The sequence below is a fragment of the Podarcis cretensis genome (genome assembly GCF_951804945.1).
Source record: "Podarcis cretensis genome assembly, chromosome: 12".
Lineage (NCBI taxonomy): Eukaryota > Metazoa > Chordata > Lepidosauria > Squamata > Lacertidae > Podarcis > Podarcis cretensis.
In genome coordinates this window covers 27,850,872-27,874,857 of record NC_137181.1, presented here as the reverse complement: position 1 = coordinate 27,874,857, position 23,986 = coordinate 27,850,872, and the positions used below count along the sequence as shown (strand labels likewise).

General features: G+C 41.3%; 1 protein-coding gene across 4 annotated transcripts in view; it reads left to right on the top strand.

Annotated features, from left to right (window-relative positions):
• CDK6 (cyclin dependent kinase 6) overlaps positions 1 to 23,777 on the top strand; it is a 106,155-nt gene extending 82,378 nt beyond the window's left edge. For all 4 annotated transcript variants that reach the window (XM_079948458.1, XM_079948460.1, XM_079948459.1 and 1 more), the window contains exons 6-8: positions 12,572 to 12,622; positions 20,917 to 21,052; positions 22,135 to 23,777. In XM_079948458.1, the coding sequence (XP_079804584.1) occupies positions 12,572 to 12,622; positions 20,917 to 21,052; positions 22,135 to 22,281 (334 nt within the window). In that variant the 3' untranslated portion in view covers positions 22,282 to 23,777. The remainder of the gene's footprint in view (positions 1 to 12,571; positions 12,623 to 20,916; positions 21,053 to 22,134) is intronic.
• Positions 23,778 to 23,986: the final 209 nt, after the last annotated feature.

The window sequence follows — 23,986 nt, the reverse complement described above, 5'->3', positions numbered from 1 at the left end:
GTGTGGTGCTCCCCTGAGGAACCAGATCTATTGTGTGAAACATTTAGGAGTTAGAAAAGAGTTCCATGAGGCTAATAATTCCATTTCATTATATAAACAACTGAAAAATATTTCGTATTAGTTTCCTTCTTCCTTCTGTTTTTTGGCTTGTTATCTTCCCAAGGGCCTACAGTTGAGCTGATTGATAACCGTTAGTCAAATCCAGTAACTGTATCTGTCTGTGGTTGGAGAGGGGTGTTGAAGTGGATGCCAGCATTATTCAGTTGTGGTTTTTTTCTTCAAGCTCCCAATCATGCCAGGCTTTGTCACAATAGTAGATATGATGGGCAAAGGAAACCGTTGATAAACCATAGAAACCAAAAACTGTTAGTTGCCCTAACAAAAGCGAAGAGGGGAGGGGGAACGCCAGCTTGGCAGACAGGATTTTTTTTTTTTTTTTTTGAGAGAGAGAGAGAGAGAGAGAAATATTTTAAACAAACGCAAAGCAGTGACAGAATTCAGTTGTGTTGCTAAGCACAAAGGCAGCATTTGCTAGAAATGATGCAGCATCAAACCTTTTGTGAGAGCAGGAGAGCTGAAATAAATAAATAAATAAATAAATGTGTTTGCGAGAAGTGGGGAGCAAAGGGGGTTTATTCATTTGTTTTGTTTTTGGTCTTGTTCTTTTTATGTATTTTGTTAATTTTAGCTTGTATTTTTATGTTGTGAACTACCCTGAAATCTGTGGATGAAGGGCAGTATACAAATTTAATGAACAAACGAACAAACAAAATCCTCAACTGATAGCCTTGATCTTTGTAAATAAGATTTTTGTTTTCAAAGCTCCAATTGATTGTTTGTTAAGTATAAATTTAAGGCAATCCGCTAGGAAGTTACTCTGCACAAATTCTATTGGAATGAATGGCAGCTTCATGGGAGAATGGCCGTTTCACCCATTGAGTTCAGTTCCTTTATATGTGGCTGCAATCTTATACCCACTTACCTGGTAGGGCGTCCCAAGGAATTCAGTGGAACTTAAAAAGGTAAAGGTAAAGGTACCCCTGCCCGTACGGGCCAGTCGTGTCCGACTCTAGGGTTGTGCGCCCATCTCACTTAAGAGGCCGGGGGCCAGCGCTGTCCGGAGACACTTCCGGATCACGTGGCCAGCGTGACGAAGCTGCTCTGGCGAACCAGCACCAGCGCAGCACACGGAAACAGCGTTTACCTTCCCGCTATAAAGCGGTACCTATTTATCTACTTGCACTTGGGGGTGCTTTCGAACTGCTAGGTGGGCAGGAGCTGGGACCGAAAGACGGGAGCTCACCCCGCCGTGGGGATTCGAACCGCCGACCATGTGATCGGCAAGTCCTAGGCACTGAGGTTTTACCCACAGCGCCACCCGCGTCCCAAATCAGTGGAACTTACGTTTGAGTAAATGTGTGTAGGATTACACTGTTAGATTCTATTAAGATCTTTTGAGAAAGCCTACCTTTCTGAAGCTCAGCGGGAGATAAATTTGTTGTATACATTAAGAGCTGTTGTTTTGTTGAAGGAAGTTATATTGAAAATAACAAATGAAAATAAGTCTGCAGTCTTAACTACACTTGCTTAGAATCTGTAAACTTCACTAAAATCAATGAGGCTTACTTCCATGTGAATGGGCTTAGGTTTGGAGTAAAATCTAACCCACTTACAAAGATAAAGCTTTGTATATTTTGACACTTTGTATGTCATGCTGACATCTGAGACTGTTTGAAGATGAAATCTAAAAGGTCAGAGACCCAGCTCTTAGGGAAATAATTTCGTCCATCATATCTATATCTATATAGATCTATATCTATATGCTAGTTTGAGCTGATTAAGAAACATCTTACTTTATCCAGTATAGTAATGAAAATGTATATATGGTTGTCCAGTTTACAAGAAGCTGCCAACAAAATAGTTTCAGATTCCAGACAGGAGTGCAGAATATTCTTCCCACTTTGGGATCATTTAATTCAAACTAAAGATATTTCAAAATGCACCTTTGTGTTTAGTTTTTCTAAACAAAAAAGTAGTTTACATGGGTTAAAGGAGGCAATTTTATATTTATAGGTATAAATCTATCTACTAGTTTGCCCCCTTTTATCAGATTTGTTTTAGCAACTCCCTCTGTGCTCATCAAGGCTTTTTGTTTTATTAATTTTAAAATTATTTTAAACCATAAGGTTAATAGACATTCAGGCATGTGGAAAATCAAATAGATATCTGAAAAAAGATAGGACAGCGGGACATTGACAGCCGAGGCAAAAACATAACACAACTCTGAAATATTTTGCCATCTTGTACCAAGTAATTACAATCCTGAGCCAGATTTGCTCAAAGGGAATGAGAGGGAGCACAGTGTGGGATCTGATGCTGTTTAGACATTTAAAGAATTATATATTTTTTCCAGTTTATAAGCACATCACAGCTCCTTTGATACTGGCTACCTCTGTAGACGCCACATCGTTTCAGCCAGAGGGACTGTGAGAACATTTTATAGCCTGTAGATCAGTGATTTGCGGACCCTTTTGCGGAATCTAGGAGTAACACACAATATTCCAAAGCAGCTGGGGGCAGGTGGTGGGGAAAAGAGGACTGAAATGGAATGTTTCAGAAGAGTGATATAGGAAGCTCCCTTTTACTGAGTCAAATTATTGATCCATCTATCACAGTATGTATTGTCTACGCTTACTGGCAGTGTTTCTCCAGGAACTCAGGCATGGAGACTGTTCCAAGCCTACCTGGAAATGCCAATTATTTACATGTGTTCTGCTACTGAGCTCTAACCTTTCCCCATAGGGCATATGTTTTGTTCTCTGCTGATCCATAGTTCATGACTAGATATGTGGAGTTAAGTTCATCATTCTATGGGCTTAAGCTACTAGCCATGATGGCTATGTTCTGCCTCTGAATGCCAGTGGCTGGCAATCACAAGTTGGGAGCGTGCTGTTGTACTCACATCCTGCTTCTGGGCTTCCCGTAGACATTGGGTTGGCCACTATGAGAGCAGGACTGGATGGGCCATTGGCCTAATCCAGAGGACTCATTTAACCTTCTTAGAGGGTAGATTGGTTGAACCTTAGGAGAAATTTATTGATGGCAAGAGCAGTTCAAGAATGGAATCAATTACATTGAGGGGTGTTGGGCTCACCTTCACTCAAGGTCCTCATCGAGAGGCTGGACACATCGGGGATTCTTTGATTCAGAATTTCTTGCATTGACCAATTATCTTACCATGGTGTGCTTGAGCTCCATGATAATAGACTATTATCCAGACACAGTTGTCTGGAGCAGTTTTTTTCTTTTTCCATGACAGCAAGCTGGTCATCATGACCAGGTCAGAATGTATGTTAATGCTCAGCGAAGAGCTATTCTTATCTTGCTGTGCGTCTCGCAAATAAAACTGCCTATATATTGAGATCATCATTATGCATTACTTTCAGAGTGCCTGACACATTAGTTAACACTCATAACAATGCCTTGTGCTCAGGCTTAAAAGAAAAGCAACAGCCAGCAGATCGAAGGCATATGGAAAAGAATGGGAAGGATGAAGTAGTATCTTGAAAACAGGTGGCTCCTATTTATCCCTTAGATGAAAATCACTTGGTTTTTCAAATACATATAGAGGCATGTAAATAACTTAACATTCTTTCTCCCCCTTTAACTCATTATTTCTTGAAGCACTTCAGGTATATTTAAGGAGTATTTTTAAAAACACGTACAGGCGGCAGTGACCATTTTGCATGGGGGGGTCCATTCCTCCCCGCCTGCCCCCCCCCCCCGGTCGATGGAGCATGCATAAACCTGCCCTGTTCTGCCCCCTTCTGGGTGCCACAGGATGTGTGCAAAATGGTCACTGCCTGTATGCATGTTTCAATATAAGACAAGATCAAAGTACTTCATAATTTTGATGTGAAATCAGACTCCATGTAATTTTGTCAAACAAACTGATTTAGTTAAATCAGAGCAGCCAAACTGGATGAACTCAACACAGTTGCCTAGTCCTTCCTGCTGAATACCGTATATTGTATTGTTTTGAGCTCAAATCACTATGGTATATACTATGAACAAAATATCAATTTTTTGTCTGCTGTCACGAGAGCTCTTAATTTCTTCTGCACGTGTTTAGTAAGCTTTGATAAGGCAAAGCAGCTGCTCCAAATTATATATTTTACCTCATCTTGCTTTCATGGCTTTTATCCCAAAACCCAGACAGCTGGTATAAAAGTTGAAATTTCACCTTGTGCTGCATAATAGCATAGTATTTAGTGTTGTAACGGTTTCCAATGCTTTTATTGTTTTGAAAGTCTAACCTTCTTCTGAAGTTATAGATAGGTAGCCGTGTTGGTCTGCCATAGTCAAAACAAAATAAAAAAATTCCTTCCAGTAGCACCTTAAAGACCAACTAAGTTAGTTCTAGGTATGAGCTTTCGTGTGCATGCACACTTCTTCAGATACCATCTGAGGAAGTGTGCATGCACACGAAAGCTCATACCTAGAACTAACTTAGTTGGTCTTTAAGGTGCTACTGGAAGGAATTTTTTTATTTTGTTTCTTCTTCTGAAGCCCTTTGCTAATCGCCCATGTTCCATTACATATAATTTCAAACGTTTGCTTTATCTGGTTTTTAACTATAAGTGCAGGCCACACTGTGAGCCATTAATTATTGCTTGATATAAGCCACAGAGGTGGTACCAAGTATACCTTGATCAACAAGCTGGGCAAATTAAAAATGTACATCAGTGGAAAACCAAATCCGGCATTCACACTGTTACTCAAGCTATGCCTGTTTAAATTAGGTTACATTATTTTGTTTCGTGGCAAAATTCATGTATTTTTTAAAGGAAGTGGTAGAGAATAAAGAAAGATCAATGCTGTTGATGGAGGATGCCACCCCATTACCAGCATACAATTAAGATTCTGTTGCCAGACCAGTTGGATTATGTGTGTTTCAGGCAGCAAAAGGGCATTCTCAACCCCCTTAATAAAAAGTACAGTAGACAAACCCAAGAGACCATTTTGGGTTTTTTTAAGAGTTACATGAACATCATCTGCCTTTAAAGGCGAAGGACCATAGCTCAGTGGTAGAGCATCTGCTTGTCATGCAGAAGGTCCCAGGTTCAATCCCAGGCATCTCTGAGTAGGGCTGGGAATGTCCTGGGGAGTTTGAAACCTTTCTCCAAAGATTCTGTGTTGTATTGCCCCAGCATGCGTGGCTTAATCCATGATTCATTGCTGCTTATAGAGCATTTAGCACAGTTTTTAATTCTATTTTTCAAACACCGGTATTTTAGTGATAGAAACAGAAGATGGTGTTAATTGTTCTTCTACAAGGTACTTGTAACATTTGAGGTAACCAATAGGTTGACTGCTTTTGTTTCTTTTTTTTCTATTTGCTTTTTGCTCTGGTGTTAGAAAGGCCTCAAGTAGGTAAGAGTTAACTTCCTTCATGCTTTCATTCATGTGTGCAAAGGCTTTCAGCTGATACAAGTAGGAGTATGTTTGGTTAAGCAAAGTTTATTCCATGAGAAACTGACCTACTGGCATTAAACATTTGCTGTTCAAAGGTTTCCCATCATAGCAGTCTGATTAGAAATATTTTCAGTTGGTGAGGCCCAAAGCAAATATATCTCAAACTTGGAAGGTAGAACTAGGTGTTTTTAAATAAAAAACATTCTAGTATGTTAGAAAGGAATGGTCTTAATACACAACTGGTGGGACTATACACCACTCTGACAGCCTCCTATTCAACTACCACTCCATAGTAAATTGGCACCCCCTCTTTTGCTGTTACAAGTATGTTTTGATCAGTGAACTGATCAGTGGTTGAAGACTTAAATTTATGAAATGGTCATTCCAGATCCCTTTCCACAAATGACCATTCGGATAACCTGAATGCTGTCCCATTGTCAGTTTTGAAATAACATTGGCCTTTGCACATGGAACGGGAGGCACCTTCATGCCCTTTGCATTCTGTAGCAAAATGTCTTGGACTGGCCTTGTTTTCAAAAGAAGCAGTTCACATGGTTATCTGAGAATCATTGGGTGATGTACAGCACATTTTCCAAGTGAAAGAGGAAAACAGCTGTCATCATATTCACTTAATGCTGATGTTAAGTGGTCCTTACCCATGATCAGATTGCAAGTGAAATAGGAGAACCCAAATACAGTGGTGCCCCGCAAGACGAATGCCTCACAAGACGAAAAACCCGCTAGACGAAAGGGTTTTCCGTTTTTGAGGCGCTTCGCAAGACGAATTTCCCTATGGGCTTGCTTCGCAAGACGAAAACGTCTTGCGAGTCTTGCGATTTTTTTCACTTTTTTCTCCCTTTTTCTAAGGCGCTAATAGCCGCTAAGCCGCTAATAGCGCTAATCCGCTAAGCTGCTAATAGGGTTGCTTCGCAAGACGAAAAAAACCGCAAGACAAAGAGACTCGCGGAACGGATTCTTTTCGTCTTGCGAAGCACCACTGTATAAGATAGTAGTTTCTTGGGCTAACACGAGTTATAGTCCACAACATCTGGTGAGTAGCCACATTGGCTAACACGTTGAATTAGAATGGAGGTCATGCTTTTATCATCTGTAGAATTTTACATTATGTTTCATTTCTGAATTGTTTCTGTTTTAATTATGCTTCTTTTTCCTCCAACCATCCAAAAGGAACCTCTAATGTTGTTGTTGTTGTTGTTGTTGTTGTTTCCAGCTAATTCTTAGAATTCTGGACTTCTCTGCCCAGCCAGAGTTTGTGGAGTGTCAGCTGGTAAAAGAAGCGCTACATAGTAAAGTGAAGTTGTTCTTTGTGAAAAGTTCCAAACCTTTAAAATTTTGCTCATCTCTGTAAGGCCAAAAGAACAAACAGTCCTAACTAATGTAGGGATTAACACAGTTTGGCACAAACTGCTCATCAAGACTCTTGGTTGCTTTGCTACGACCGAGTAGCACAGTTAAGCACTCTGTGACTGGAATGGGGGACCTGCGGTCTTCCACATGTTGTTGGAGTCCAGCCAGTAGGGCCCGTGGTCACGGATGATGGGAGCTAGGGTTCAACAACATCCAGGGAACCGCATGTTCCCCATCCCTTCCCAATGAGGTCGTAATGCAGAAGAGTCATTGCATACTTGTAAGGGAACCACAGGTGCAGCTAGAGCCTTCTTTTCCATATTACCTGGTGAAAAGGCAAACAAGATTTGAAAACCGAATCACAGCTTTTTGCATCGGCTTCTAGGAGCTGCACCAGTAAAACTACAAAGCAAGTTTCAGCCTTACAAGATTCCTTATCGTGCATGTAAATAGCTCATTTGGATAATGGCCAAGGTGTGTAATCTCACTCTTTGATTTTTTTAAAAAAAAGTTTTTCTCCCTTAGAAGGGAAGCGGAATCTAAGCAGACTTGACTATAATCTTCATGGATTCCTTATCTTGTTTCAAGGTTCATTACCTACTGAAAGGGTTGACATAAAAATACAGTGTCTGTATTCTTTGTCACCTCCCAGCTTCCCACACTGATCTCTCTAGAACAAATCATATGACCCTTTGCAAATGGCAGAATGAGAGCTAAGAACCCCAATGTTTCCTTATACTGTAAAATGGATGCCCGGTAAAGCTGTCGTTTGATTTCTGCATTAGCTTCTCCACTTACCAGTCAGCATGCAGTGAGGTTTGTACATTTCTAGCACACCACAGTATAAATTGAACTAAGAATAAGCCAAACAAAACACTGGAGTGACCCAGTGAGACGGATTTGATTCACATCTGACCATGTGAATCAACCTTTCTGTCTGTCTGTCTGTCTGTCTGTCTGTCTGTCTCTCTCTATTTTTTTTTATAAGCCACTTTTTTTCAACAGCTCAGAGTGCTCAAGAAAGAATACAAACTATATGCATGAGAACAGTATAAATCAAAGAGCAAAACTAAAATTAAATAGAACACAGCTGAGCCAAAATAGCCACTAAGAATCACAGTCAGTCGCTTGTCTGTTGACATAAAAATGTATTGCACCCTTTCCAAAATCTTGCAAAAAATGGGCTTTCTTACCTCAGTGCATTCCAGGGTCTGACACTCCACATAGAAAAAGCCATTCCCCCAGCTACAGTTGTAATGATCAGACAGTGCTCAGGGCTACTACCCCCATATATCCTCATATGGAGCATGTGTGGCAAGACAGTCCTTTGAGTATGTGGGTCTCATGAAGAGGTTTAATCTTGAAACCAGAGCCTTTGCAGATCTTCATCTTTTTATGTAGTAAAATTTGTCCAGATGTAACTAGGGGCTCATCCACACCCAGAATTGCCCCACCACTTTCCCCGGAGAAAACGTGTGGTTTAGTGCTGAATCGAAACAAACAGCAATTGAGTTTTCACCAGATTGCTGTTGGTTCTGATTTAGCACTAAAGAGCTGGTTTTTGGGGGGAAGGCAGTGGGGGAAGGGAAAAACCACTTGGAACCATGCTTAGAAAGCACGGGACAAGTGGTTCTAGGCACAGGACAAGCAGAAGCATGGACAAGTCCTAACATGGTGCCCTCCAGAGGCTATGGAACTCCACCTCTCATCAACTCCAGGCAGCATGGTTCATCCCTGATTTGGAATGTATCTTCCAACCACCTCCCATTGTCAAATGGCTCCAGTATCTGTTTTTCTATGGAAATAACTCAGTAATAACTCTGCTTTGCACCCCAGCAAGTCTTGTATTTCTTGAGCTTGAAGCCACTGGATACTTCCAAGCTTTTTTACATATGGCTGAGGTAGCTTTCTGGACTATGCACTATGCTGTTATTATTTATAAATCATGCTTCTGAAAGAGATTGTGTATGTATGCCTCATGGGTATGTATCAACATTCACTTTATTCTGGATAATAGTATCTCAGACAACTCTTTCCTGTTCCAGCAACAGTCATCTGGCTATAAACTCTACTTCCGCTTATACATGTATATGTAGGGGGAAAGGCAAATATAAAGTGTATATCTTAACAGTGAATGTTTTTAAGCGTTTGCAGTAACATGTGAAGGCTGTAGCCAATCACAAAGGAAGGGTGACAATTGTTCATGCATCTGTTGAATGTCCAAAATGCAGACCTACACTAGGCTATGTGGAGTCCATAATTTCAGATATTCTCCAGATGCAAATGGGATCATAGACAGTTTCTGCTGTTTGGACATTTATCTGTAACAGATATATAATACTTCATTTCTGGGTGATAACATAATGTTCCACAATCTATAAGAAGGTTGGCATTGAGAAGGTTGTTTTGGCTGTTTACCTATACTTTTATGCCTTACAGCCAGGGTTGTGCCAATAGCCATGTCTGCCAAGGAAATTTACCTACTGGGATTTGGTTAGCAGGCCTTGTTCATTTGACTTTTGGAAGCACATCACTGAAAACATAACCACCACCAAAACCAAAAATCTTTAAAGACATTAGAATCAAGAAACCAGCTTGGGAGGTGGTGGACTGGTGAACTTCATTAGTAGTTTTTAAACAGAGGTTGAGTGACCACCTGCCAGGGATTCTTCAGTTATGATTCCTGCATTGCAAGGGGTTGTAGACTTAGGGTCTCTTCTAACCGTAATTCTATGATACTTTCCAGCTTTGTGCCCTACTGCAATTGGACTTGGTCACATTGGGCTCAGATGCAAACTTAACACTATCAGATTCCTGCCATTTCAATGTGCTGGATGTTGTGGTAATTTTTTGTGCCATTTCAGATTAAACTCAATTTGACACCTACAAAATGGTAGGCCTATTTCTAGAAGTAAGCACACGTTCAATAGAAGTTTCCCCCCATCTAGCTGTGGCCGAGTCATTCTTTTTTATTTTTGGTAAGGAAATAACGTTTGCTTGTAATCATGCTTAATAGCGACATTCAGATGAACTTCCTCCTGCACTGTGTCTCACATCCACTTGCACAGACATAGTAACTGAAAGGAAAGAAGAGGAAGAAGTATCTGACCACACTGAGAAGTTTCATGCTCACAGAGAGACAGCCTGGAGCCAAGCAGAGCTCATTACAGGAGCTTGCATTTGACTAGAAGTAACTCAAAATGGGTCCAAATTATGCAGTGCTGTCAGCTGTGGCTTGTGAAAAATTTTCCCCATGGTTTGTATCTCAAGATGCTGAAAATATTGAGGATTTTATTTTCAAAGCAATCCCTCACATTTCAGCCAATTATTGTTTACAGGAATTCTGCAGGGTGCTTTCCAATTTTTGCATTTTTTTGCATTTTTGTGTACAGCACAAAAACAGAACTGAGGAGAGCCCAAGCAACATTAGAGAGGGATTTTGTGAGATTATCTCACTTTGGGGCTGTGACATCTGCTAGTTCCTTGCCTGCCATTTGGACTCCCTGGGGTCAAAACACAAAGACCTTCTACTGGAAAGCAAACTAGGGTATTTGAAATGTCAAATGTGCTGTCATTATTTAATTTTGTGGAAGATCCAGACACCCGCATTCAGTAAGCGTGTCAGTTCTAGGGAAATCACATGTTCCCAGGATATAAGCTGCAGTTTGCTGGGAAAATATGATTTCCCCTTGTCTGGTACATCTGTTTCTGCTTGGTGGTTCCTCCCCACAATGGGAGGTTTCAGTTTTAAATATTCAGTTTTAGCACTGTTTTTATGGAGGCTAGATTAATCCAGTAGAGAGGGGCCATAGCTCAATGGTAGAGCCCATGCTTTACATGCGGAATGTTCCAGGTTCAATTCTAGGCATTACCAGTTTAAGGTCAGGTAGCAGCTGATTCCAAAGATGTCTTCCTCAGAGCTAGTTAAGAAAACTGTGTTCTGTTGTTTTGTTTTGTTTTGTTTTGTTTTGTTTTGTTTTGTTTTGTTTTGTTTTGTTTTGTTTTGTTTTGTTTTGTTTTGTTTTGTTTTGTTTTGTTTTGTTTCAGATGTCATATTACCATCATTCCTCATTGTGTTGCTGTTGGTTTCCACAGTTCAGGAAGCTTGAGCTTGGAGCTGTTGCTTCAGTAATAAACCTGTTCAGACTGAGAGCTTATCAGAGGAGCTGGAGGTTCCACCCCTTCCTGGTTCTTTGTCAGGACTTGACTTACACATGCTTCTCCCATCTCTCAAGTAGCTAGTTGAGCACTTTGCTGGTGGCATTGAAGTTCCTGCCTGGAGTGTCACCTCCTCTGATCCTGTGGCCCTGGGGGGTGATTGGCAGGGTGTCTGACGGTGGGGCAGGAACCAAGGCAAGCAGTATTGAGACCTCTGGTCCTGGGGTGAGAATATCCGGATCAGACGGCTGTTCACGGAGGGAGGGGGAAATAAAAATAGAGAAAAGCCAACCCCACTGCTGCCTGTCTAATTCACCCTCTTCGTAACCTGGAATTTTTTTTTTACAGACCACAGAATAGAACCACACACATCTTGGCAAATATAAGCAGTTGTTCCTCAATAAAAATTTTATAAATTCTTCCATTTTACAATTCTGTAGTGAGTTGCTTACATAGTCATTGGACTGTGGTGGGTTTAAAAAAAAAAGAATGCTGTTATGGAGTTCCTGTCATTTCCTTGAAGGTGACAAAAATATTGGAAAGTTGACGACCACAAGCAGACATTTTAATTGGGTGATATGAGTGAATTTGCAACGCTCTTTCAAAAATATTTGATGCTGGATTCTGGAGAAAGTAAGAACATCACGAGAGGCAGCTACCATCTTAGCTGGCTATACTGTACTAACAATGACAGAATCCAGATATTTGTGTTTGGAAGTTATTTCTCTTGGTTTTCATCTCTGGCTTCCAGCCCAGAATTTGAGGCTGCTGTATTGGCAGTTCTAGAGGGTCCCACGTGGCTCTCCGTAGTGTATTTGGATTAGAAATGGGAGGTCTTGTTTTTCTCCTAAACACTAGTTTCCCTTTCCTATTGTACATACTTGGTGGATTTTGTCATGCTGTGAGGTGGTTTCCAATGAGTTAATCTGTTGAAAATGCTTTGATACTCATGCCTGGCTCAGGATGAGTCATTCTTAAGGAACTAAGTATAAGGCTTGCAAAAATAGGCTTTCTACCTTTAATGCATGTGGCTTCCTTGTTGCAGAAGACATAAATAGGTTCCTCATATTCACAATTAATTTTGTTTCTATTGTTTGGATAAGGAATAGCCCTGACATTGGCTTGTACATGGAATGTAGCTCTACTCATTTCAAATGCACAACTTATGGAGTTGGTGTCAGTGGCACTATTAAACCCAAAGCATTTGTTTTAGTCTTATGAGACACGTATAGAGCTTCTTTTTAAAAAGACTTTTCAGCTCTCACTTGGGAGAAAAATATTATGTTGGAAATGGTTTGGGAAGAGTGGATTCTAACAACCAGCTTTTTCTCTCTCAGTGAGCATTGATTTTTACAGTCTCCAAGTGGTGGGAAGCAACTGAACTGTCAGAAGGGTCCAACAAACCCCGCAGCTAGCATATGTTGGCTGGATTTCAAAATGTATTCTTTTGGTTGGTCAGACACTGAAGAAGCTAAAGCAGCCAAGACTGGGAAATACATAGGAAAGCTAGATGAAGGATGTTTAAAAAAATTACTTCAATTACAGAAGGTGTTTCTGTTTTTCTTTTCAGGGCACTTTTTCGTGGAAACTCGGATGTTGATCAGCTAGGAAAAATCTTTGAGTAAGTAATAGCTTCCTGCATTTTTTTCACATAATTAATTTTTAGTGCAATAAGTGCACAGGAATCATTCATCTGTTGCTGAGTCCAGATACTGCCCTTCTAAATAAAACTTCTATCTTACTTTCCAAGCACTAGATATGCCTTTTTTATAGGAGGGGCAAATCCCTTTCTTCAGATTGACTGCTCTATAGAATGTCACTACAGGAATGTCACCAGCGTCTGTTGCCTATTGTCTTTAATGATGTTGGTGACAGCAATGCAAATCCCCCTCCCCACTTAGTGAAATTCTATTATTTCATTTTTTTTAAGAACAAACATGTTAGCAGTCTCTTCCATGCCTGTGTTCCATGAGAAGTGCCACAATTCTGGAATCAAATGTTCATCCTACAATTGTATTGAGTCTTCTTGCTTTTTAATTTCATAAAGTGGCAAGGCTTCCCCCTAGTGCCTTACAATTTCAGGAATTTTTGTACAGTGTATTTCTTTTCTGGGTGTACCCTAACCTGCTATGCAGAGGCAGCACTGGATCATCCATCAAATCTCTTTGCTTTTGTTTCATACTATGGCATAGCTGTGATGCGGTCTCCTTTCTCTTCCTTTCCCATCCATTCTCCTTACCTTGTGTTCCTTGCCTTTTTAGATTGTAAGCCTGAAGGCAATTCCCCCATCTCCGCACTTAAATTGATGTGAGCCAGTTGGCCTGCAAAGATGGGTAGATGGGTAGCTGCATACTGGCTGGTCCTTCATCCCTTGTAGCCAGGCCGTCTCCTGTGCATACATTATATAAGGGATGAGAAACTTCCGGCCATCCAGAAGTTGCTGGACTCCAGTTCCTATCAGTCCTAGCCAGCCTCACCAGCAGTCAGGGATTGGGAAAGTGAAGAGTCCGAGTACATCTGGAAGGCTACAGGTTCCCCATCACTGCTTTATGTGCAGATAATAGTTTGTACCACTGCAGCAACTGGCACTGGAGTACCCAGTCTTGGGACAGTTTACGGAGGATTGCTCCTATTGAATAATAGAAATTCTGGGCTCCTTTGGGAGAAAGGGCAAGATGCAATTTTAATAATTAAATTAAATTAATCCCCTTTGGCACTGCAGTGGTCCGCTGCTTGATACCATTGTAGTCAAAATGGGACTTTATTTTATGATACTTATTTTAAAATCCTAATTCTATTTGTTTCCCCTAGTTAAGTAAGTATAATGTTTTAAAAATTGGGATTGAATGGCAAGTAGCTTCTGCTCTAGTCTGCTACTTAGAGTTCTCCGTTGTTTGGCACTACAACCTGCAGAAATGAAAAGAAAGACTTCCCGATGCCTTTTTAACACACTTTTTAGGAAACCCTTTCTTCAGCTGTGGAAGAATGACCAAGCTATGGATAGCATAGGTCATCAGTCTTGAAGAGCGGCTGCATGCATGAACTGCAGACATGAATGGTAGAGAAGTGATGCTCAGCAAACTCAGGATGGAGAATAAAAACAAACACTGTATTAACAGGGAGCTTAAGCTTCTGCTAGGCATTAGTGTGCAAGCCTCTAAGCACTGACTTCTTCGTTCTCTCCTTTCTGTTTCTTATGCTCATTTTTATGTAGTCTTTCTTACTAGAATGTGCACCAGCCCAGGCAACATGACCAATGGTTGTTTTTAACCATCAAGCAAGGAAGCCTGGGTTGTTGGGGATTGTTTGTTTGTTATTAAATTTATATCCCACCTTTCCTCCCAAAAGAGCCCAGGGTGGCGATATATCACCGGAAATCTTTAAAAATAAAAAAGAGTGGCCCATACATAACATAAACTCAGGATATTTTAAAAGTTAAAACATATATGCTCCAGATCCACACATGCAGCAGACTTCTACAGCATGCATCAGATGGGTAGATGCCCACTGAATGCATTGAAGAAAGAGGGTGAAAGGGAGAAAAAGCTCCTGCTCTTTACTGTGCTCATATTCTTCCCAACCTCAGTTTTACATTTTTTATTTCTTACTGTTGACAGTTTAGTAACATTTTTATTTAAGCGCTATTCTGTATATTCTGTCAGCAATATTCCAGTATATTGAGAAGGCTACAGTATGTTGGGGCGCTTTAGTTTAGAGAAAGGTAAGTAAAGGGGGATATAATAGGAGATATCTGAATTTATTGATTATTTATTTAGCATAAAACAATGCATGGTATTGAGGAATTGGATAGAGAACTCATAATAGTAGAACCCGGGGCAATTCAACAAAACTGAAAGTTAGAACATTCAAGACAGATAAAAGGACATTCTTTTCATCTAGTACATGGCTAAACTATGGAAAGCAGCTGCTGCAAGATATAGTGACAGTAACTGGCTTGAATGGCTTCAGATTTGCAGGGGGATAAGGCTACTAATGGATGCAGGTGGTGCTGTGGTCTAAACCATAGAGCCTAGGACTTGTGGATCAGAAGGTTGGCAGTTCAAATCCTCGCAACAGGGTGAGCTCCCGTTCCTCAGTCCCAGCTCCTGCCCACCTAGCAGTTCGAAAGCACATCAAGTGCAAGTAGATAAATAGGTACCACTCTGGCAGGAAGGTAAACGGCATTTCCGTGTGCTGCTCTGGTTCACCAGAAGCGGCTTAGTCATACTGGCCATGTGACCCAGAAGCTGTCTGCAGACAAACACCGGATCCCTCGGCCTATAGAACAAGATAAGTGCACAACCCCAGAGTCATCCGTGACTGGACCTTATGGTCAGGGGTACCTCTACCTTTTAAGGCTACCAATGGCTACTGGTCATGATGGCTAGATTTTACCTCCAGTACCATAGGCAGCATGCTTCTGGATGCTTGTTGCTGGAGTATACAAATGGAAGAGTGCTGGGACACTTATGGCCTTTTGTTGTTGGCTTTTTGGCTTCAAATGGGCATATGGTTGGGCAGCTGAACTACAACTCCCGTCAGCCCTAGGCAGGCATGGCCAATAGCCAGGGGTGATGGGAGTTGTAATTCAGAAACATCTTGCGAGCCAAAGGTTCCCTACACCTTTGGAAGATCATGGCAAGGAAAGGAAATCTTATTTTCTCCGGACCAATTTATTCAGTTCTGAAAGGCCACTTTTTCAAAGAGCTTTTTAGAAAAGAGTCAAACAGTGCTTTTGCCAAACTTATCACTGTCCAATTTTAAAACTGTATCGTATCTGTTTCTGGAGATTTTTATTTTGGACAACACGATTTCAATAGCTGGTTTTTGTCTTTACCAAGTTGGCTTCCATTTCCTGTGTGCTCTGCCCCACTGTATATGACTCATCAGCATGGCTAATTTGTCATGCCCCTGAATAGCTTTTCCTGCGCAGTCTAGAAAAAGTCAGCCTTCAGTGGTTTGGTCTTTTTGGCGCTGGGAATGATCCCTTCAGTTCATTTATATATGGCTTTACTAGATAAAGAATGCTTTGATATGTGCACTGTGCGTTTTTTCATGGCATAAGAAGCATGGCTGCAATCCTTTTTTAAAAAAATAAAGAATACAAATTATTTATGACATTTTTGGTGGGGGAAATGAGCCAGGACATGGCTGAGCAGCCAGAAAACAGCTTTTTCTATTTGTTTCTAGTGGGTGCAATTACCTGTGTGGAAAAGAATTTCCCCATGAATCTGAAAGAGAAAATGCTATGCCAACTTGAGCAGCCACAAGACATTCATTATTGCAAGTCTTCTTGCAGCGGCAGGGAAATGGCCAAGTCTCTGTTCCAGCTGTACTTTACTATTTCTAGCATTTCTCTTGCTTCAGAATAAGCTTAGTAGCACTTTTCTGTTTCCACAACAGGCAGCCCCAAAAATCTAATTGCTAGCACAAAGATGCTGCTTGCATTTCCAAGTGGGCACATACATCACGATTTGTTTTCTGCGGACTGGAGTAGGACCAGGAATGGGCAGAAGATAGATCAGGCTCTAAGTGGGAGATCTCTGGGTGCTTTGAAGTATGTTGACAAGGGTTCCTGAATCGGAGCTGTTTAGCAAATATTGATGTTGATGTTTTAATGTTATATTGATTTATATAACCCAGGTTTGATTATGCATTCCTTTTATATTGTACCTCACTCTGGGATCATTTTAATCAAGGGCAGAGCAGAAACCTTTTAAATAAGTAAATAGTAATGGCGACAACAAAATTAGTCCTCCCCGCTTTCTAAAGAGAGGGGGCAGGAATAGAATTCTGTACAGAAGGACTGTGCCCTTGGTTCAGTTCTGGTGCTCAAAACAAATTTCTGGACTCTGAATAATTTAATTCTAAGTGCTTTTAGCACTCGAGTCTGGTTGGGATTCTAGAAAAAAAAAGGAGATTCTGCAAGTCTAAAGCCTGCCCATCCCTGGAGTATGTTATCCATGGACATACTATGCTTACACAGGTGCAATGCATAAAAAGAGGTAAAGCAAAGCATAAGGTAAGAAGCAGCTCCTTTCTCTTTGCAATGGGATATGTGAGAGGAAACAGAGCTTCCACTTTGGTTGTATATATCCACCTCCTCAAGACAAACTGTTGTGTAATGCTTTCTGTGCTGTTTCAACTCCTTGTCCTACAGTTTCCTGCAACGCTTTAAGCGAGAGCCATTTCTGCCATTTCATTGCTCTTTTTGTGATGTTTCTTATAGAACCAAGGGAAGTGCACCAAGTAGTTCAAGAGGTAGCAAGTAGGAGTGGTCGCTGTAATTCCCAGGGTAATTGTAAAGTTTATTTGGGATTATAGAATCCAAGGGCTGGGCTGGACCAAAAGGCTATCTGACCCAACTTCCAGCTGTGATGAAGGACCATCCCTCCATCCATCTGCTACTTTCCCATACCGTTTGTTTATTTTTCTCATACATGGGCAGAAGGGCAGCTGAACAACCAAATGCATTGAGCACCTAGGAAAAGTGTTGTAAAAATACCAGGACTGCGGTCCTGAGCACATTCGAGTGGAAGCAATTTCCATTGCAATAGGTGTTGACATCATCAGTGATGTTGGTTTTCTGGGAAAATTTGAGTGGGAAATTAGAATGCACATTAGGATAATTTGTATAGGGAAATTTGCATGGGAAAATGTTCAGTTTGCATCAGAAAAAATTATCAGATCCCCTAGAGTGTATTCTGATTTAGTATGTTGACGTTACTTGCATTTAGTAAGCATAGCAAAATAATTAGAAATGGCCAACCTCACTTTATACTGTATTTGCATTTGACAGCCATTCATTGTGACTAATGAACTTATGAAACCTGGAATTTTTCTGTGGAGAAATAAGCACTGGAGAGGTGCCCTGCCCACATCAGTGGTCATCACTATTTACTACTGTATTTTTTATTTATTTGTAATGCCCCTTCCGATCTTCAGGAGGAGGGGGGGTTGTGGGATCACGACCCCGCCCACACTCGCTCTCGCGAGGCTGGCGTCAGCCTCGCGGGAGACAGGGATTCACCCAATTAGCATACCCTGTGGCGCCAGCCAATTGGCTGGGGGCAGGGGCGGGCCTTCGTAGGGCCACTTAAGGTCAGGGCAGCCCCTGGCTCGCCCCCTTTCTTCCCTGGAGACGACGCAGTTGGGGGGGAGGAACGCCATCACCTCCCCCAATGCTTGAAGGGTAGTTCGTTAAAGGACTCTGAGGGGCGTCACCTCGTCCGAAACCTACGGAGGCTAGGGCCTAAAGCGCGCCCCCGAGCGGTAACCCCTCTGGGAGCGCCTAGGGATATGCATCTCGGGTGGCTCCCCCTGTTGGTGTTTAACCCTTCCCGGTCAGACCGGATAGTCGGTTAGGGCCAATGCCTAAAGCCAATACCCTTCTTTCCTGTAATCAATAAAGTTGTGGCCATTTTCGCCCATTAACCTAAAACTCTGTGTCGGTTGTCTTCATTTATTCCACCTGTGGGGGGGAGGGAATAGCCACACAACTAGTTCTCAAGGTGTTGATTCATATATATTTACATGAATTGCAGTTAGGTCATGTGTTTTGTGTATCTGTAAGAAACAGCATGCTATCTATATGTTGACTGCATATCTTGCATTGCCCCACACTTTGGGGATACATGCATGTAGCTGCCATCATGTATGTCAGTCCTGGGAGTGTGATATTGAAAAATAGCAGTTGTGGGAAGCTGAAGTAACTCACTGTCAGTCACCTAAAAAAATACGGTACATTATGTTATGATGAATAAATGCTAATAATAATAAGTATTCTTATTATTAGGCACTTACTCTGTGTGTGTGGGGTGTGTGTGTGTATGTATGTATGAATGAATGAAAAAAAGATAGGACAGTCCCCGTCCAAAAACTCAAATCTTAATAGGAATGTGAAATACAATACAAAAGGAGAGAAGAATGGAGAGGGAAGAAGAAAACAAATAATAAATAATGGCATCACTCGGCATCCAGTTAATGTATATGGAAATACTTAAGCCTTTATATGGTAAACCTGCTCAACCTCTACTGAAAAATAAAATAATAAACTGATAAAGTATTGGGGTTGTATTCAATTAAGTTTTATTCAGAGAATATTTTTTTCTGTAAACCGCCCTGACACCTGCAGGTATAGGGTGGTAAATAAATTCAATAAATAAAATAATAAAATAAAAATAATGAAATACCTACTGGAATTAATGATCCTGTTAGCTGTGCCTATGGATTTTAAAGGATCTACTCTGAGTAGGAGCAATGCAAACTATTTGTGACATTTCTGGTGGGGAAAATGCATTGAATACAACTTTCCTCTCCCATTAATTGTGGTTATAGTTTTGTTTCATTTTGTATTGATTTCATTTTTAGTTATTTTCACTTATATCCCGTTCAAAACCTCCCAGCAGTTCACCTGGGCCGCCCTCTCTCCTCCGAGCTGGGCTTTAATAAGATACCAGCATCTAGTGTGTTTTGTATCCTCTGGTTTTTCCCTGTGCTTCTTTTGCCTCTCGGCTAATCCTGTTATAAGGACATTCAGTTGATTTTATGTGCCATCCCGGGGTGTTTTTATATTACATTGTGGAGGAATTTTAAATATTACTGGGGAAATTCTGCATTAGTGTAGGTTTGATTTTTTTTAAAAAAAAAACCCTGACATAAATAAAGCTGCTATGATAAAGACAGTTGCAACAGAGGAAGTTGAAAGCTATTTTTTTATTTCTGACTGTACGTTTAATTTGCTAGTAAACCATGCATGCAAGACTTATGAGTTTGCACAACGGTCACAACAAAATCAACCTTCAGCACTAGGCAGGATCTGCAAGGTTATCCTGTGCCTTGTGGTTATTGGGTAGCCAAAATCAGCACTCCTGACACCTGCAGAATCCTCCACCTTGAGATACAGTAACAGCTTCACTAGACATGCTCACTAAAAGAACGGTTCCTGGGAAACTAGAGCAGTGCTGCCGCCTTGTGGCGCAACACAAACATTTCCTTCTTGTTTCCCGGCCTTCCACGTGGCTTTGTGCCTCAAAGGAATACTAAACTCAATTGCAAATGCCAGTTTTGCTTATAATCTGGTATGAAATGACAGCTGAATATCTCAATGAGGCGTCCATCAGGGACCCCTGCTTCCCTTGCTTTCTGCCTGCAGCCCTGTTTTTTAAACCTTCTGCCTTGTCCATTTAATTCCCAACTGCAATCAAACTTTTAGGTACAGTATTTGTAACTGCATTTGCCTACATTCCCAGGCAGGGATCTCCCATTCTTCTCTCTCTCTGTTGTTTTTCAACATTGTCTGTTTTGGATTCTAATCTCTTTGGGTACAGACACCTGTATGTTTCCCCTTATGTGGCCATAAGCTGCAATGCCACTGAAAAATAAGAACAGTGATAATAAGCAAACTCTGATATATCCTGATACATGAGGTTTTTCTGGCTGCAGTCCTAACCCACTAGCCTTGGAGTGATCCCCATTGAATTATAATTGGCTTTTGCTTTTTTAACTTTGGGAGTAGAGGGTGGAGGATTTGGGGGGGGCACAGCTGGCTCAGCCACTAGGCAGACTGAATCAGCTGCTTCAGGCAGCAGAAGCCCCCAAGGCGACAGCCCTGCGGACACCACACCTGCTCCAGCGCAGAAGCGGTGCCAGTGTCAGCTAAAATTGTGTGAGGTCTTGCTGAGTGTGCGAGATCTCACATGATTAGCATCAGCTGCATCAGCAATGGCACCAGTTTGGGGGAAGTGTGCTTTAGAGGGATAGTGCCAGAATGTGGCACAAAGTGCATTTTTCAAGTGGGTGAGATATGTCATCAGATAGTGAAAAAGAAGCGCAGGGGTGTGAATGAAGCAGTAAGTAGTAGTGCTTTTCTTGGAGCTAAATGCCTGATTCTTTCTTCCTTTCTTCCTTGCACAGTGCAATTGGGCTTCCTAAAGAAGAGGACTGGCCAAGTGATGTTGCCCTCCCAAGGAATGCTTTTCCTGCTAGAGATCCACAGCCCATTGAGCTTTTCGTAACGGATATTGATGAACTAGGCAAAGACTTGCTGCTTGTAAGTGTCTGCTCCACTGAAGCTTTAGAAACTAGCTGCTGCCAGTATCAAGTGACCCAAACAAAAAGCAATATGCTTTATACCTCAGGTTAAGAACTTAATTCGTTCTGGAGGTCCGTTCTTAACCTGAAACTGTTCTTAACCTGAGGTACCACTTTAGCTAATGGGGCCTCCAGCTGCCGCCACACCGCCAGAGCACGATTTCTGTTCTAATCCTGAAGCAAAGTTCTTAACCTGAGGTACTATTTCTGGGTTTGTTGTTGTTTAGTTGTTTAGCCGTGTCCGACTCTTCGTGACCCCCTGGACCAGAGCACGCCAGGCACTCCTATCTTCCACTGCCTCCCGCAGTTTGGTCAGACTCATGTTTGTGGCTTCGAGAACACTGTCCAACCATCTCGTCCTCTGTCATCCCCTTCTCCTTGTGCCCTCCATCTTTCCCAACATCAGGGTCTTTTCCAGGGAGTCTTCTCTTCTCATGAGGTGGCCAAAGTATTGGAGCCTCAGCTTCACGATCTGTCCTTCCAGTGAGCACTCAGGGCTGATTTCCTTAAGAATGGATACGTTTGATCTTCTTGCAGTCCATGGGACTCTCAAGAGTCTCCTCCAGCCCCACAGTTCAAAAGCATCAATTCTTCGGCGATCAGCCTTCTTTATGGTCCAGCTCTCACTTCCATACATCACTACTGGATTTCTGGGTTAGCGGAGTCTGTAACCTGAAACGTCTTTAACCCGAGGTACCACTGTATATGAAATTAATAGGAGTAGTGATGATGGGTGCAAATGTCAGAACCTCTGATTATATCTTTTTTTAAAATATCCATAAATGAAGTGTGTTAAAATCTTTTCTGCTCATTTTGGATATTAATAATTATAGTGTTTCTCTCCCTCATGGTAGATTGCGGCTGGGTTGGAAGCAAGGGCACAAAACCTCAGTTTTCCCATTATTTTCCTTTAATCGGAATAAAGGAACTGCTGCCATTCTTTGCTAAGCTTTTAAGGGACAGTATCATAAGATGAGCCTTGCTGTTGTCTTAGACTCCACTTCTAATTTGTAATTATTGTCTCATTTTCCCTACATACAGAAATGTTTGGCATTCAACCCCACAAAGAGAATATCAGCTTACGATGCCTTATCTCACCCTTATTTTCATGATCTGGAGAAATGCAAGGAGAATACAGACTCTGATTTGTCATCCCTTCAAAACTCCACTGAGATGACTACACCATAAGGCTGCTTGAGGTCCAACTTACAGATGAACAAAATGTAGATGATAAGGTCACCGTTGAGGGTAAAAAAACCATAGCTGTCTGACTGAAGGTTATTCCCCAGAGGCTCTATGCGTTGTCTGAGTGCTTCTTCGGGATGATGACCTGCTTCTCCTCGGAAAATGACCAAGTTGCCTTCATCAAAGCAAATGCAAGAGTCAAGGTTTCCAATGACTCCCTCTGTGGCTTGATGTTTGTTTAGTTGACCTGAGGATCACCAGGTGAAGAGAAGCTGCTGACCAGTTTTTGCTGCCATTTTCTTCTTCCTTACATTGAATGGTGCCGTCATGGATTAGAGAAATCCAGTCTCACTACCAAAACCTGACTTAACCTCGGTGTCTAGGTGCTGAAGTCTGATTCAGTACTCCTTTGGAGTTAACGGTGATAGTCTGTTTGCTTTGCTTAAAAAAAATGATTTCAGAAAATTACTTCCTTAAAAGCAATATTTAAAAGAATGACATTGAAAATACTGAACCTCTATACAGCCTGCAGTTAAGAGAAATGCGTACAAACACATCTGGCTATTGTAATCACACAGGAATGTCCTTCCCTGATAGGAAACATGAGATGATAATTAGAGCATTTTGTTGCTACTCATAATAACTTGTGTCTCTAGCTTAATGCACAAGGGTATTATTAACAAGATTGTGCACATATGGAAAAGGGAAAAGGTGGGGTTTCTTTTAAAAAAAAGAATGTGAGGATCACTTCTCTAGTCTGCTGATGTTATTATGTCAGTCATCACAAAGTGTAACTTCTTTATTCATCCTTTCATGATACTGCTGTACATCTTCAGCAGTGATACATTTCCGACATCTATCATGCCCAGTTAACATGCTTAAATGGGTATATGAAAAACCAAGTGTTCCTTTAGTATTACCTCCATATAATTTTCAGCGAACAATGAAAAGCACGTGCTGAAATGTTTTCCCTGTCTTTGGAGAACAAATCTGACTTCACAATCCTATTGTCACTTACCTGGAAGTAAGATTCATTGAACTCAGTGGGACTTACTTTTGAACTGACAGGTATAGGGTTATAGTGCAAGGATGCAATCCTGTGTGCTTTTTCCTGGGAGTAAGCTACATTGAGCACAGTGGGACTGACTTCCGAGGAAGCATGCATAGGATTGTGTTGTTAGGAGGCAAGCGCTCGCTACAGCATTGCTTAACATACAAACACTGAACGCCTTACCCACAATAAACCTCAGGCACTGGAGTGCACGAATTGTCCCTGCATATCAACCTCAGATCCTTTACATTTCATGTAATTTAGGATATTTTATTTTTCTACACCGTTGGAAGCAGGAGGAGCCCTTCTGAATCACCGTTTAGATTGATCGCTTTGCTCTGCTTTCTCTGCCAAACATGCCAGCCAGCTTTATCCAGTAATTCACCTAGCTGCCTTATCGCAAATACTTTAAATGTTACATTAAATTTTGTATATATTTTAGTTTTAAGGGTTTTTGTTTTTTTAAAAAAATAGAATTTTAAAAAGAAAATTTATTTTTGTAGTATGGTTTTGATGAAATATTTTTAATCCACGAGAGAAAGATGTACTCCTAGCCTGGTTCTACTGTAGTGATCCAGATGTAACTCTAGGGAAATACTGCCCAAATATGTTACAGCTGTAACAACAGCAACAACCAGAGGGATAGGTGCTGTTGGA